This window comes from Zosterops lateralis (assembly GCF_965231275.1).
Source record: "Zosterops lateralis genome assembly, chromosome: 7".
Classification (NCBI taxonomy): Eukaryota; Metazoa; Chordata; class Aves; order Passeriformes; family Zosteropidae; genus Zosterops; species Zosterops lateralis.
Window position 1 is genome coordinate 27,667,543 of NC_139767.1, and position 16,875 is coordinate 27,684,417.

General features: G+C 41.5%; 1 protein-coding gene across 8 annotated transcripts in view; it reads right to left on the minus strand.

Moving 5' to 3' along the window:
• SEMA5B (semaphorin 5B) overlaps positions 1-16,875 on the minus strand; it is a 267,706-nt gene that overhangs the window by 66,863 nt on the left and 183,968 nt on the right. For all 8 annotated transcript variants that reach the window (XM_083865131.1, XM_083865130.1, XM_083865129.1 and 5 more), the window contains 4 exons: positions 12,981-13,043; positions 3,851-3,949; positions 2,879-3,092; positions 7-292 (listed from right to left, as the gene is read on the minus strand). In XM_083865131.1, the coding sequence (XP_083721257.1) occupies positions 7-292; positions 2,879-3,092; positions 3,851-3,949; positions 12,981-13,043 (662 nt within the window). The remainder of the gene's footprint in view (positions 1-6; positions 293-2,878; positions 3,093-3,850; positions 3,950-12,980; positions 13,044-16,875) is intronic.

Below are 16,875 nucleotides of genomic sequence, written 5' to 3' on the forward strand. Positions count from 1 at the left end.
ACTTACACATTAGTAGTGAAGACACCGTAGATCAGATCTTGCTCAGGAAGGTAGAAGGTGCTTTGCAATTCATTGTAATAAAAAGGGATTTCTCCAGCACGGGAGCAGTTCAGTCTGGCCTTCATGAAAGTTGTCCATGTGTCCTCCAGCAAAAATCTCCCCCCAATATCATTTTTGCAAACCCTTGCCACACGAGAATACACTGTTTTCCCACAGTCATGTTCCACCGCGTTCTCACGGAAGAAGAAGTAGGTGAACAAGCCGATGTCATAGGCAGCAATAAAGTTAGGCTCTGAAAAACAAACATTTCAAGAGATTTATATAGGTTAGAAATCAATCTATGCTCACTGACTTGCTCAATGCATTGCACTGCCAGCTCCATTTATGCAGTCTGTCAAAGCTGGGACCACTGGGAGTTCGGAGTCAGCAGAGGACATAAAAACAGTAGATGGGAATAATGATATATGAGGATATAGCTCTAGTACCTTTTTTCAGATCTTGGAAAGGCCCCATTGTTTCTCCATTTTATTGGCAAAGCTGCTACTGATTTCAGTGAAAGCAGAGTTCAACAGTTTGCATATGCATGACTATTCTCTGTACCTATACTCATTTTACAAGACAAAGACTTCCCATTGGGCTGCTTCACCTATTCCCTTTTGAAGTGGACCTTATGATGTGTTAAATATGCTGCGTGCATCCGCCCGATCCCCCAGACAGCCGCACTGAAACATTCAAGTTACTCTCCCAGCACTGTCACATCTGGCTTTTATCATGAAACCTTTCCAGTTTCTAGGCACAAAAGATTATCTTATGTCCATAAAACAAAACCATGCCAGATACTGACAGTAGTGAAACGGGTTCTCCTTAATGCTTTTTCTCCTAAAATTTTCAGTATTATTTTCACAATGATTGAAAAGAACCTTGAATTTAGTAGGTTTAGTAATAAATATTTTAACTGGGGATATAACAAAGCTTTAAAGTGTATAGTCTTTCATCCTAGAAGTTTCTTTGTTAAAATGAAAAGTTTTTATTCATTTACCAAAATGAATAATATTTGATCAAGCAAACAAGCAAACAAAAAACCTTCCCCAAACCTGTTGATTTTACAGGGTGCTTTTACAATGCTCATTTCTGAGTAGGGATCAAAGGAAGAAGAAAAAAGGGAAGTACAGAATTCCTTTAAAGCTGCAGCCCAGGAGTGAAAGGAGAACAGAGAAAGGCAGGCCACTGCTGCTGCAAAGCAAGTTTGCGAGGCAGATGATGGTACAGCAGGGAGGGCACTGAAAATCATCTCTTGTCAAACCTTCTCCTTCAAACTAACCACGAACCTTCAAGGGACCACTGTGATCCCCAATCTGACCTTCTGTCTAACACAAGCCAGAGAATTTCACCCTGTAATTCCACCATCGGATCGAGTAACTAACAGGAGAATTAGACCACATCTTTGGAAGGAGATCAGATCTTACTGGACAATGTCACCTGGCTTTATATCCATCACTTTCCCCAGTGACTTGTTCAAATGACTAAAGACTGACCCAGCTGCAACCTGTACTTCTTTTCCCATTTGACATTATCTGGTTTCAGCTCCCAATCACAGGTTCTTGTCATGACTTGTCTGCTAGATTAAAGAACTTTATCCTTTCCAAAATCTTCTCTTGATGTAAGTACTTCCATATCATGAACAAAACACCTTTTATCTCCTTTTCAGAAAGATAAATAAATTGAGCTCCTTAAGTCTCTCACTGTGAGGCAGGCTTTCCAAGTTTCAAATCACTGAATGGTTCTTCTCTGAATCACCTTCAGGTTTTCTGTTTCTTGTTGAAAAGTGGCCAGAACAGGACGAAATTACTCCGATGTCACTAATGCTGCACAAGGTTATAAATCCAAGAGTCACATTAGTTTTTCCAGTCACATACAAGAACTTCAGTTACTGTTTGTCCTCCTTAAACTCCCTTGTTCCAATGTGGCTTCCTTCTGAGTCTTGCATTCATGCACAGACAAGAGGAACATGTTTCCAATGAGTGGACATGAGCTATGGTGCTTCTTGGTCCTAGTTTGCACTCTTTCCTGATGACATCCTTTTCCTTACACTCCAGGTCTCCATACCGACTTCAGAATGCCTGCAGAAGCCTAGTTTGGCCTTATTAAGCTCCAGAGAGTGCACAGTCCCACTGCTCTTATCTTTAATTGAAAGGTCCTGAAATCTAATAGAAAGATTTCAAATATCTGGTCAATTTACCTGGGTAAAAGGAGGTATGGGGAATATTGGGGCCTCCATCACTACACTCTGCTCAGACTAGAATTGCTTTACCCCAGTTGGAAGGTGTGGACTCAGTGCAGGGATTACTGGCTGAAATTCTACAGCTTGCTTGATGCAGGATATTATCACACTGGCTAAGAGTTCCTTTTAATAACTATAAATCCACATCAGCATGGACTCACATGGAACATAATGTGCTGTGAAATTTTTGGAGTGATCTTGCACTGAAACCAGGCACCTTCAGCTGAGTCAGTGGAAGTAAAGAGTGCCTATCACTCTGCAGAACTGGGTCAACAATATGATGCTTTAAGTTGATTTTGATCTTCAAATCTCTGAGTGGTTTTCTTGTTAAAATGATGCATTTGGTCATCTCACAAGACAGAGACCCATATATATGTTAAGTAGCCTGTAAGACCCACTTTCTGTATTCTAAATCAACTTTTCTGAAATAATTCTGGGCTCTTTTTAAATGTCTTCTAAGCTGCATTGATTATTGCTCCGGAAGCCCTTCCCCATCATAACTCTGGATCTCACTATGAAAAGAGAGAGAAAGATTTACAAGCCTGTCAAGCTGACTTTAATACATCTCTTGCTCAGATGTGACCCACATGACTTTACCATTGAGCCATTTGGAGTTGTATTGTGCTGTCCTAAGTGGGGGAACATTTCCAAGGCTGCGGTAAATAGCAGGATCCCGTCCAGAAAAATCAATCACAGTTGCAGCATAGAGCTCTCCTCGTGATGTAATCACAGCTGTCGAGTTGTGCCGAGGGTCGTATGGGCACCGAGCCACTCCATTAATTCTATCAATGATTTTGCTGAGGTTTCCTACCTGTATTTAAAAGGAGAGAGAAGATAATTTAAAGAGCAGCTGACTTTCTAAATGGTATAAAGAATTTGGTTTGCCCATGAGTACCTACGAGCAAATCCTCGATTTTTAAAAATCAGGTAGCTATGAGAATGTAATCTTAGTGATGACTGAAAATTGATTTTTACAGCCATCATTTGCCAATATAAGAAGTTGTGTCTGAGCCTCACTGATCCTATTGCTTTGTATAAAGGGTGATTCCCCAGCCAATAAAGCCCAAACCCACTTGGTGTAATCAGGTGGTCCTGGTGCAAGCACAGGTTTTTAATCTTCTGTAGACACCTCCTGAATACACACGAGCCTTAAAAAAAAAATACAAATAAGCATTTCTCTGGGCCTGCTCCTGTCTGCCTTGAACCAAAAGGGAGTTTTGCTATTTATTTTGAAGAAATTTGCTCTTTATTTTGAAGAAACTTCAAAGTATTCAGCTCAGGAGGTACTCACAGTGAAGTTTGTCTATATTCCCCATTTTCAGTGCTCTACCCAAGGTTTACATGAGCAGCACTTTGTCCAAACCAAACTCACCCATAACATGAACTTTTTGCTCCCCAACTGCAAACACACTCATTGCCCCAAGGCAGCCCAAAGAAGAAAACCAACATAATTTCAGTCAGCTACATTTAGAACATATTTAGTGCAGCCATGATAGCCTGCCAAATGACTGTCCTTCCCCAGAGCACGTATCCAACCCTCCCCATCACTGTAAAAGAGGCAAAACAGACCTGTCGACTGGAACACACTGGTGAAAAGGCATTGGTACCACAGGTAAAAACCTTCTTGCCATAAACAATCAGCACTCGGACATAGTTCTGGCACTCTTCCTATAGGGACACAAGACAGAGACAAAGGATTTTTGAAATTTTTTTTACATTTAAAAAATACCTGTATTGCAGCAGGAATGCACCTTCCTTAGCTGTAACTTGGGCTGAGGTTTGTTGCCTCAAGCAGCACACAGCTGTAGGGAGCCAGCAGTCTAAGTGAGCAAGCCCAATTTGCCGGTTATTCTCTAACTGTAGCCCTGCACAGTCCTGGAGCAGGATGTTATCCATCAGGTCAATTTTGTCATAGCTACAAGTGCCTCTTTCTGTGCTCTGCTTAGATTGGAGGAGAAATTCTCCCTCTTTCCATGATGATACTTCTGACCTATTTTCCCAGTAATGCTGCAGCTTTGAAAACATTACCCAGACACCAGCTCCAGTGAAGGACAGCAGGTCTGTCTGCACTATAATTCAAACCAGTGCCAGCAGGAAAACAGCAAGAACTTCTCTTTAAGAGACCAGCCTGGTCAGAGAATCTCGTGCTTGAGCAGGCTGCTCAGGATTTTCCATGGCAGAAAGAGTTTCTCTTTCAGGACAGGCCAGTAAGAAATACCAAGTTCCCAGTCTTAGTTGCTTGACCACTTGCTGGTACCAATAGACAACTCCCTCCAAGTGCCAGTTCCCAAAGGTGTGGGGGTCCTGCTGTCCCATGCTGTGCTGGGGTGGCAGCACAAGGCTGCAGTTGCCTTTTTGTTCAGAAAATCACCTTCATGTTGTTGAGAGAGTCGTGGTCTCTCTTTCTCCCCACAGCCTCATATCCAGAGACCTGTGGAGTGCAGATCAGGCTAACTGAGCCTCTCCTGGAGTTAAGTAGTGGGGGTGGAGGAGGCCACATAAGACAGGAACTTTCTAACAATACACACAGGGAAAGGGAGGTGAGAGACTAGTGTGCAATTCCCAGAGGCAGTGCAAGAGGCTGCAGAGCCGCCTGCCCCAAGGATCCCCCAAAGAGCCCCAAAGAGCCACATGCACCAGCCTGCCTGTCTTGGGCTCTGGGCCACCGCAGAGGAGAGGATATGAGCAATGACTGGGCTCCAAGGGAAGAAAGTCTATTATGTTATACCATAAACAGAAAAGGAAACTTGTTAAAAAATAGCAACCTCAGCTGGGTTACTTGGGCTGCTTTGCTTTCTTCCCTCCAATAGATCATCATTTGCCACTAAGTTGAGCCTACAGCTGCAGACACCACTTCTCCCTCCTGTATGCAGCAATCATTCAGCAAGCTCCCGTCTCACAGCGCTCCATGCTGTTGATCATTTCCCTGAAGACTTCATTTGCAAGACTCAACAGTGTAAAAACACCCCCTATCAGCTGGAAAGGAAGAGGCTTGCTTAGCTGGATTACACACCAATTTATTTCATTTACTGTATGGAAAGGATTCAATGTAGAAACCTGCCAGGGTTAGCCACAGATGATAACTGCATGGACATGATATGTGATCCTTGCTTTTGAATGGCACAGACTGCACTCCAGAGCCCACCCAGGAGCACTTGCCCAGCATGGAAAGAGGCTACTGAATGCCATAGAGCACATGCTGCCTGTCTTGAGGGGCAGCAGGAATCACATACCCAGTGCCCAGCACCCAAAAATGAGCTTAGATTCATAACTGAATCAACCCTTTTATTTCAGAAGCAGATCGGTCATGGTGATTGTGCATCAGTCTATCAAATAGGACTTTGACAAGCACTGTCCCACCTGCTGTGTGTTGAAAATAGTGGTCTCACTGCTTCCTTTGGCAAGACAAAGGGCTTGCCAGCCTCTCTTCCCTCTCCTGTCATTGCTGCATGGTGTTGGGAGCCCTGTCAGTTCCTTCCTGCCCTAGAGATGTCTCTCATGACTGGGTTAAGTAATCCCTCTTTCTGTAGAGTACAGTTATTCAATCCCACATAATTTTAGGACCATTATATATTTGACTGTAAAGTACTAAAAACTCTTGAACGAATGCTGTTAAAAAAAAGTATTAGGTTGTCTCCCAAAAGAGTGATGTTTTCAGAATATGATTGATTTGCCATCTAACCTAGAATCCAATTCTGTACTCAAATTTCACACAATAAGAGAATATCCATCTGCTTCCCCTCCACTGCCACCATTCTCTGCTTTGTGCAGCTTCTGACCTAGAACAGCTAAGACCAGTTATGTTACTGGACTTTTCCTGCCTAGCTACTACAGTGTATTCCTAACTAAAGCCCTGTCCAGCAAAAATCTAAAATGCTAATTTGGAGACTTCCCTTTATTTGCACAGAGCTATATTACAGATTAACAAACTTCTGTTTCTATAAAAATCTTCCCAGCTGAGAAGATAGCATACAAAAAGAATTTCTGTGGAAGGTCGTGTGCTGCAGTCTACTGGCAGTGATGAATCTGTTGCACACTTTTACTCCATTTTTACTGGTTAAAAATAATACTGCTAAGTGTGGGCCATGTCCACCTGTAGTTGTTCTTATGAGTTAACTGGGCAGGCATTTTCCCCAGACCTGACTTGCTGATGGTGGTAGCAGCACTCCATGCTCCTGGAGGAAGAGCAATGATAATATGCTCATTTCATGCACTGGTCTCAAAGCAATTTAGGCACTTTAAGTAATGTTCTGAAACAGATGCACATTGTTTGCCCTGCTCTCTCAGCTGGGGAAATCGAAACAATGCAGGTGCTAAACTCACTGTGGTGACACACTGGGTTAGAGGATACAGACAAAGGTCTGACTGCCAGACCACATCTCCCCAGCCTGCCTGGCCAAAGACGAATACAGTGCTCACCTACTTTTCTTATTGCTCTACCCATGGCCAGTCACATCGTATATGAAGTCTCCAACAAAAGCAAAGAAACAAAACCACTTAAATGCTCCAGCTTGCAGGATTTTTCTCAAGACAGTGTCCAGGAGATTTAATTAGATCCTCTTACTACCCCATTCTCAAAATAAATAGCAAGGAACAGCCTCCTCTCTGTGTTCTTTAAACCAGCCTAGATTTGCTCTGAAAAGTCATTCACAGTGCTCTCTGCAACAAGTCATAGCTGAGGCAACTGGTTAGTAAAATGATCTCACAAACCCCTACAGAAAATAGGAACTATTTAATGCAGTTTCTTCCATGTGTCTGGAAAACTCTAGGCACACAGGAAGCAAAAATCAGATGAGCTGTAATATAAGCAGAAAATCTGGCAAGTTTGAACCCACCTCTGTCCAGACAAGACAATATTTGGATCCTGCTCTAACATTACGGAGCAGACAGTTAAATCTGTGTATGATCAGTCTGCAAATCTCATCACCAGAAGATATTACAGGGATCAAGAGATTAAGGTTTTAAATAAAGGGGGAAGACTGCATATTTATATGGTTAATAAGAATAACTCAGTTATATTAGTTAGGATTATTATTAAATATATGGCAGAGCTGATAAAAACCTGTGGCTCACCACCAAAGAATTAAGCATATTTCTCATTTTCCTATGAATGTTTATGTTACACACTTTGAGGTTCCTGTGCATTCCCCAAAATTACCTGCTACTCATCCCTTTATTGAGATAGGGCCATAAATTTAGAAGGTATCACTTTTCTCAGTCTAATGACACTTGTTTTCCCAGAAAGGAAGAGGACATGACTTCTAATGCTCAACATTACAGGCCACAGGATCTCACAGTCAGAACAAACTGCACCAAAGCCCCTTCCTGCCACCTCTTCAGTTTAAGCCTATTCTCATTTATTTAATTTTTTTGTAGCATTTAGAATTACTGTTCAAGCACTGTCTGTGAGTGGACAGGACCAGGTCTCTTTCTAGCTCACAGAGACATCAGGTTGCTTTGAGAGCACAATTCAAACCTGAGAAGCAAGAGTGGTGCTCTGTTACTGCCTCCATTCACATGGACAGATCAGCAAGTGGAGGGGCTGACCTCCTGCAGCTTCCAGTTGAGGTAAAATTCAAAAAGTTTCAGGCTGCTGCAAATAAGTCAGCTGTAGGTGCTTCTTAGTTGTTTATTCTGTCATCTCTAAACTCCAGAGTTCTGAAATGTAATAAACCCTTAATCTCATTGTACAGATGCATTTTTCTTTGAAAGCATAGCTATATATAGGCACTACTTTAATGGCTTTCTAGTTTAAATAAACTACCCAAGCCCTGTTGTCAGAGATCTCCTTTTTAATTATTGGTTAACACTATTTCATCACACACATACTGATATATTTTACAGTTATACACTGTATAGAAAAATAGCTGTTGCAGACAGTCTGCCACGCTCAGTAGAGAAACACGGACTCCTGGAGCACAACCTGGACTTCAGAGAATCAGCCAGCAGAACTCCAAGTTACCCCTTCTGTGACATTTTAGAGTGCAGCAAACATTTAGTTTATCTGCTGCAGTTTATCCCAATTTATTAAAAAATAAGCCAGACCCAACTTGGTTCTTGAGCACTGCTATTAATACACTCTCAGATATCTGTATTTACTTCTTTGGACAAGCAATTCTGTTACTCATTTTAAGCCAAGGCCCCAACCAAACTACCCTTCTCCTCTGAGTGGAACAGATAGCAAAGAGAATTGCTAATGATTTTTCCAGCCAAATGTTCTTTAATAGACTTCTAATCGAATTTATTTGGGGGCTGATTCTGCATTGATAGCTTAGCAGAAGTAATAGGAATGTATGTTTAGGTCTCTAGGAACAGTTACAAAGGGAATAAAAGTAGTCAATGGCCTCCTTGTTATTTCTGTTTCCCCAGGGATTTCTATGGTGCCTCTCCCACCTGGAATCCTATTATTCTTAAGTGGTGTGGAGTTTCCCAGTTCCACCAGATAAGCAGATAAGTGTCCTCTGTGTGACACACAGCCACTGGAAGGCCTGAAATAGCTCATTCCTCCTTTAGCTCAGCAATTTCTATGCACCAATCCCATTCCACTGGGCTGAAGCCTTGGGCTAGGATTTCCCTGTAACCTTGTGCAATTAAAAAAAAAAAAAAAAAAAAAAAAAAGAAGCTATACTGGAAGTGCAATGGGACAACCCAGCTGGATGCCTACCAGATATTACTCTCACATCTTTCTTGCTCCAGAAATGTTATTAGCGCATCATCTTCCTCCTGGCTACAGAAATCTCTTAGGGCAGAACATAAGAGCTGCCATTTTTCACTGTCGTTTTCACAAACGGTTTCTTTACGCAGTTTAAAATGATGGTGTGCTGGTTTTGGAACACTAACAAATAATTTGGTGCTTAGGCAAAAGAAAGACTAAAGTTCTAATGTTCAAAAAGCCACAATTTTCCATGTTAGGCAAAATTCCTTAGATGTGGTGGATGGTGATTGTTATGCAGAGACAAACCAATTAGAAACTAGGAACTGAGCAACTCCTAATGAAATTAAATACAGCTCTTCCCCTTCTGCTCCATCCATCATTCATTTTAACTACAACCTCTGGATGATTTCATTTGGAAGACACAAAGAAAGGCAACGTAACGCTGACTTTGTTCTCTGCACTGTCTCAGTAACGTGGATGTTTTCCAGGGGACAGTTTAAAGATATTGATCATGCTACACTCTATAAATGGTGCAAAAATAAGAATGATTGCTTGTGGAAGCCAGCGTGGCTCTCCAGAGACATGGCAAGCAAAGCATGTACATTTCTTTGAGGAAACCACAAGTTTTAGTTGATGAAAACAACATCAATGAAAGAGACTTTTCTGAGGTGTTTGTTTTAATACTGCATGATATATCACAGAGAGTTAATTTTAAAATCAGGTTCAGGAACTTATACATTAGGTGATTAAAATCTGATAAATTACTGTGATGAAAAAAAATCCTCAAAGTGAAATCACTCATAAACTTGCTGTTCTAGTGGAGCCCCAGCTGGGGTGGCACTAGCCAAATATCAACATTTTTCTGAACAAACATTTAACCTAAAGATGGCAAAAGTTGCAACTATAACACTGTGTGTGTATATATATATATATATAGTGATATGTGCCAGGATGGTTGGTGAGCTGGACCAAACCAAAAAACGCATTTTTAAAAGATATTATGCATTAAAGAAAGAGGAACAAAAGGGCTTTATGTATAACCATGGAGATTACATCTCAAGAGTAGTATCTGTGACAAAGATTTACTGGTCACAGTGGCCAAGCAATTCTGCATGATCTCCTGTGGCAGAGAAGCCTATAAAACTGCCATGAATATGAACTGGGGAGGGTGGAAGGCTGTTTTAATCACACTCAGGAATTAGAGAGATTGACAAGGGAATACAGGTGAAAAATTGGAGTGTGCAGGAAACAGACAAAAAGTATTCAAGGGCAGCAGAAAAATGACTTAGAGAAAGAGGGCTTGGGTAACTCTTCTTTTTACTTTATCAAAAAAGCCAAAGTACTCTATTGAAAAGAGCATGTAAATACCTCTGTAAAAAATAAATATAGGTAACTAAAGAGCTCTTTAATCTAGCAGAGAAGGGCAAAACAAAATCCAGCTACTCAAAATTAAAGCCAGATCCAAATCAAAACTAAAGTATATGTTACCAGGGAAGGTGATCTGCCATTAGAATAACTCAGCAAAGCACAGGGAGCACATTTGCTTCAGGCCTTCAGTGCAAACTTTCCATCTTTTAAAAAAGGTACAGCAGACAAACACAGGTACTGAGCTCAATTTAGGAATAAGCAAGTGAAATTCATGGCCAGAGGTGTCAGAAAAAATGGTACCTCCTAACCTTGTATCTGAGATTCAGATTTTTCATCTGCCTCTTGTCTAGACAATAGGTACTCAAATGGGAAGTAACTATTATAATAATTACACTTTTGTGATATGCATTTTGTGGCTTTTATTCTTGTGCTTCTTATTTTTCTTAGGGTACAGCTCTGTGCATTTTAGGAAGAGAGTTTCTAAGCAGCAAGAAGAATCTTATTTAGATACTCAATAGGCACAATAAAAAAGGCATTTTAATACATGAGCCAGTTTTGAAAGCTTCACCTAAAATACATTTATTATTAAATGGGCAAGGAAAATTTACCAGTCATATAACTTAGGGAAACTAGGCTGTGAATTAATGTAAGACCCAAAGGTTCTCCTTATTTCTAGCCTCTATCACCACATATCTAAGTGCCTGACAATCCATAACCTATTTATCATCAAATCATCTGTGCTGGGTAGAAACCTGCCATTAGTCAAGTTTTGTCAAAGCAGAGCTGAGGCAGACAGAGCTCTACACCTTGTACCACCATTGCACAGCAGAATCAGAAGTGTTCACAATAGTGCTGCATTTACCCAGCCAAGGACAGAGATCCTGGGGCAGATCTGGACTTGGCTGGAGCAGAACACTTCATCAGTTCCCTAGACTGAACTCAGTATTTTGGAGCTGGCGCTGAGTCATTTCTCTGCAGTGCAACTAACAATGAATGTACTGGGGGACTCAGCTGTGGACACAGGCTGGAGGAGATATAGACCTGGGAGATCAGTGTTTGCTTAGTACTGCAGAATCTTTCTGCCTTTGTAGCTCCCTGTCTTCTTGTCAGAGTCTTAGTCAACACCTTTGTTTGCCATTAATTATGTATCAAGAAGTGCCTAACAGTCTGCTTAACTACTGTTCCTCCAAACTTCACTCATGGCCACTGCACTCACCAAATGATTTCAAACTCTGTGTCACAATCAGCATAAACTCAGCTGTTCAGAGCATTATGCTCATGAAATGGTTTTGCAAACTCTTTGCAGTGTGAGAAGGCAGCAGTAAAGATACTGAGACCATTGTTTACTTTTGGCATAACAGTAACAAAGATTGAAATTACCCTAGATTTTTTTTGGTCACATGTATGGCTTTATCTAAGGGTTGACAAAATGTTTCTGGGTTATAAATACAAATTCTTCATGAACAACAGAATACCACCTAAATCTCACAGACTTCACAATGGAAGAAAAGAGGAAAATCTTTATTTGCACACGTAAAGTGCAAATACCACAAATTCAAAAATTCAATTCCATGTTGATTTTCTGCATAATGTAATTTCTACTTGAAACTGTAACAGATGTTCTAGGATACCCATACTCCTGTTCTCCACAGCTACATGAAGCAAATTGTTGCCAATCTGGCAAAACTCAAGCTAGCTCTTTTTTTTTTGTGTGTATATACAAGTTAATACAGTAATCACATGAACATTATTATTTAAAAAAAATATTGTCAATGGAAGATCAGATAATCTTGTGTTTAAAGCAGCAAGGTGGAAAGTGGCAGATTCCAGCATTTGGGGCCAGCCACAAAATCACTCTCTGCTTAATGGTCTGTGCCTGAGCAAAGATTGTGCTTATTCTGTCTTATCTTTTGTCCAGCTCCTCTGGTTTGGACTGAAAGCTCTTTGCAATGTTGTATTAAAGACAATGGACACCCTCTCAGTTGAGGACTGAAGGTTTTTAAAGAGCATGAATACCATATTTGAAAAATAAAAAAATTTCCTGCTTTTAGATAGATGCCTTCATTTTAGCTTTTCAGAAGAAGGATGGAAAGGCCCCATGGCTGGATCAGAAATGCCTGCAAACTCTGAACTTCTGGGACAGCATGTGCAATTTCAAGCAATTCTTACTTCAAACTGCAGTTTAACAGAGTGAACCTGCCTCCAAAGCAGCTCTGTGATATTCAACCTGAACAGATTGCAGTGTTTGAGCATATTCAATTTTCACCTTCCAGGGAATTATATAACTATGAACTCCAACTGCAAGCAAACATTGAATCCCACATGGCTGAATGCCATGGATGAATTGCTGAGGACCTGGGCTAAGCCAGACTGCCTGGCCTCACACCCCTCTGCAGGATGCTACTCCTGGCTTGCCACCACTCTGCTCTCTGATGTGTCACAAATTGTGTCCTCTCCAGCAGTGAAATCACTTTTAAATTTCATGCAGAGCAAGTGTAATAACTTGGACAGGAGGCCTTTGAAGTGGCTTGCTTGGTGGTGCTTATACCCACGTGGCAGTACATCTAAACTGCTGCAAATTTGCAGGCTCGAACTGGTGTCAGATATTCCCTGTGTGGATTTCACATGTTGCAAATATATTTACCCATAACATCATTGTAACAAGGCAAAACTTACCTCTGTTTTCCCTTTACTTTGACAGGACCTCCTGGTGTCTTCATCTGAACCCCATGCTGTTGCCTGAAAAACCAAAATGCACAAGTCACACAAGAATGCCACCAACCACCATGTCTGGAGACTCCCAAAACAAAAGCAAGCATCTCCAGCCAATTTACACAGCCCAGTTTAAAAGCAGGATTGTGACAGTAAACATGGATCTAACTCCCACTGTGCTCACAGTGCACACAAATGATAAATAGATGAGAAGTTCAGAGGCAGTGGCAACTGGAATGTTCACAGAGGACAGACTTTAATTTACATGTAAATATAACTTCTGATCATCATTCAGCTGGAAGGTCCAAGACATAAGCCCCACACACCAAGTCATCATGTTCTTTTTAAAGAGGACAGTGCTGTATAAACCCCCAGCTTTCATTGCCAAAACCAAAAATTTCCTACAGCAAAGTTCAGCACAATTCTGTGGGTCTTCTTAAATTTATCGCCTTCTAAGTAACTCTGCAGTGAATCAAGTTGGATCAAAACTGGGAACTGACGGGTGAAACCCAGAGAGATGGGAAGAGGGGAGAAAGGCTGATGGTGATTTGTGATGCCAGACAAGTGGGGTCAGGTCCTGATGTAGAGTGAAACACATTAGGGCTGAGGGCACTATTGTCTGGAGGCTGAGAGCATGTGGGGTCCCCAGTCACCTCTGACTGCTTCAGAATGAAGAGGCCCCTTCCTTGACAAGAAAAGTGAAGACCAGAAGAGCTGCATTAGAGAGTACTTTTAGATTTAAAATATTTAGCAACATATCAAACTATTCAGTGCCCTCCCCAATTTTCCTCCCTTCAGCACTTTTTAAAAATAGTCCTAACAAATTCAAGCAGGTATTGTTAGCTGGAGGTGAAAATACATATAAATATCCATACTATACATAATACATCATTCTGAGTACCAGAAAAACAGCTCTGTTACATAGGGGAAGGCTAGGCTCACAAAGTTCAGATAAAAATCCAAAGCTCCCTTAACAGAGCCAGATTTTCTTTATTTTTATTTTCTTCAGTCCATTACCAACAAAGGAAATAGCTTCAAAGTTTGGTCCGGATCTGAACTCCTCTTGAACTTCTCACTGCAGCCAATATGCTTTTTAAGCCCTAGGCTGCCACAGAAATTGTCCTCTTGACACAGGATAAATCCATTTTTTTTCAGGAGAAAGTTGGGAAACCACTAAAAAGAGAGGATGAATTTTCCCACTCCCACCTCAGGTCCATGAAGACATTTATTCAGAACTACAAGAAATGCAACCAGGCAGGAAATGCATTTATATACAACATTTGGAGAAGGGATATTTCTATCTCATTCAAAATGAAAAAAAAAAAGAAAAACAAACAAACAAAAAAAAACCACCAGCATCTCTCCATTAGCTGAGCATTCCATTGAATTTGATTTGAAATAAAGACTTCACGAGCACAGGAAAAGATCTGGTGTGAGAAGGGAAGACCACAGGTTTTTCCCTGACAGCCACTTGGGAAATACCTCCCATATTCTGCAGTCCAATCCAGGGTGGAGGCCAAAAGCCTGTGCCTCAGAAGCGTTTTTGTGAGAGCTGGGATAAGTCCTTGCTGAAAAGGATCATTCAGTCATATCCTGAGAGGGAATTTCACTGAACGACAGAGCTCACATTGTAAGCCATCATAGGAGAGCAAGGAATTTTGCCTGCTGATTACCAGGAGCCATAGACATCAGCAAAGCAACTGCACAGTAGGATTTTGATCTGTAATCCCAGCTCTAGCCCATGCTCATTAAAACACAGTGTCTTTGTACCTTCAATCAAGTTTTGACAATTTTAATTTAAAAAAGGAAAAAAAGTTATTTAGAAAAGAGATCACTTATTGTGAGGCCCTTATTCCTATTTTAAAAGCAGAGACAGAGAACTTTCCATTATACAGCCCAGTTTACCTTAACAGTGCTTGACAGGAGAAAATGAAAACAAAAATTGTTGGTTGCTTCAGCAATCGATGCTGCTTCTCTGCAAATACTCTGGGTCATCTGGGATTGCAGCAGTGCAACACAGAAGAATCTGGCCTCCCAGGGGTCACCCAGCTCTTCCTGCCAGACACCTGCACCTCAGACCTTTGAGGCATGTTGCAAACATAGTTCTAGTCAGAGCACTGCTCTCCTCCAGCTATGTTCTAATATGCCTAAATGTTTTCTTCTGTTAGGCACATTGCCCTTCAGCCTTCTGAAGCACTACCTTGATGAGTAGTGATAAAGATGATCTTGGTGATGGCCCAAATTACAGCAACATGTTGTTTGTGCCTACACCATTAGTCAGGGTGCACTTCATTAGAGCTAAGAGGATAATTAAGCAATATGGCAATCCAGAGCATGTTTTACAAGTCCCACACATGCTTTTGGCAGGACAGGGAGGAGCTAGCTTGAGGGGTGAGTAACTCCAATGACCTCTGGTGACTCAAAGAAAATATGCATGACCCTGAAAAGCAGAACATCTTGACAATAATAAAAGTATAATTGCAAGGCCAAGCAGCTAACGTGCACTTAAATATTTGTACTGCAAGGTCTGCTGACCTACAGATTAGACCAGTGCTGGACTCTCAGGAGCCCGCACACATCTGTGGCCATGGCCTGTGGCTTGGACCTGGCTAGGCTCAGACCTCTGAGCCTGGGGCTTTCACATGAGCTCTCCAGCATTTAGCATTTTTTGGTTTCTTTACTTGTCTGATCAGCTGTCTTTTCAGGTCAAAATGTCCCACCCTTGTCACCTCTGTTGCCTTGGGCTACTCTGTGCAAACTCCCTGTGGGATGTTGGTGCTCTGTGTCCTCTCACTGGTGCATCCAATCAAAGCCCCAGGATTCTTCCTCTGTCTTTAATCCATTTTGCCCCAGTATCAAACTACTGGACATTTGACAGAGCAACTTTCAGAAAGATCTCTCTCTCTCTGGGGTGCATCTGTGTGTACCCATATATTTATCAGCAAGGCACAGACACACTAAACACTTACGTAACACCACGGCAGTGTAAGAGATGCTCTGTACTTTGGCTTCCTTACCTGACCATAATGCTTCTCAAAAGCCAGGTTCTTGAACAATAGCTTAGGTGCCTCCCCTCCCTTTCCTCATTTCCCTCAGTAAACCAAATTATTTTTTCCTTTTTTTTTTTTTTTTTTTTTTACTGCTTTAACTGCCTCTGCACGCTTGGATGAGGTACAAACTGTATCCACCAGATGTTTTTGGTCACTCTGTTGGGATATCATCCTGAATTTATGATTGATTTTCTCAGTTGTCTGAGACATTTCAGTTTCCCAGCCCCAGAAAACACATCTGGGATTATTTTTATACCTCCTGCTACATGTGTCAGTCAAAAGCAGTACACAAAAGCAGGACCCATATGTAATAAAACAATTTTCATAGGTTGTGGAAGACAGCCTGGATGAAGATGTGAGAAACCTGGGAGCAGGGCTATATCCAAATACAAGATAGTATGTACTAGCCATGTGCTTAAGCAACCAAGCAATCATCTTTTTAGGCTGTTAGAGGGTCACCAATTCCTCCCATTACATCCTTATAGAGAGCACTCCAGCTTCTCATGCTACCTCCTTACAGACTCTGAAGTATTTATTCCCTCATGCATTTCCAGAAGAAATGCAGTTTCTAAAAGTTTCCAGCCACTTGGAAGACCAACTCTATAACCACATGGCCCATTTACAGAATGGGGTACCCAGATTCATGTGCCATGTGAAGGGAACAGCTCAGGGCTGCAGCTGCTGTGCAAGCTGAGCCATGCAAACCACGGGCAGGACTGCCCAGCCACCTGTGCAGACAGACACCAGAGGAGAAGCAACTTTGTCTCTGAACTGAAAATGCAAATAAAAGCGCCTTTCTTCAGCCTATT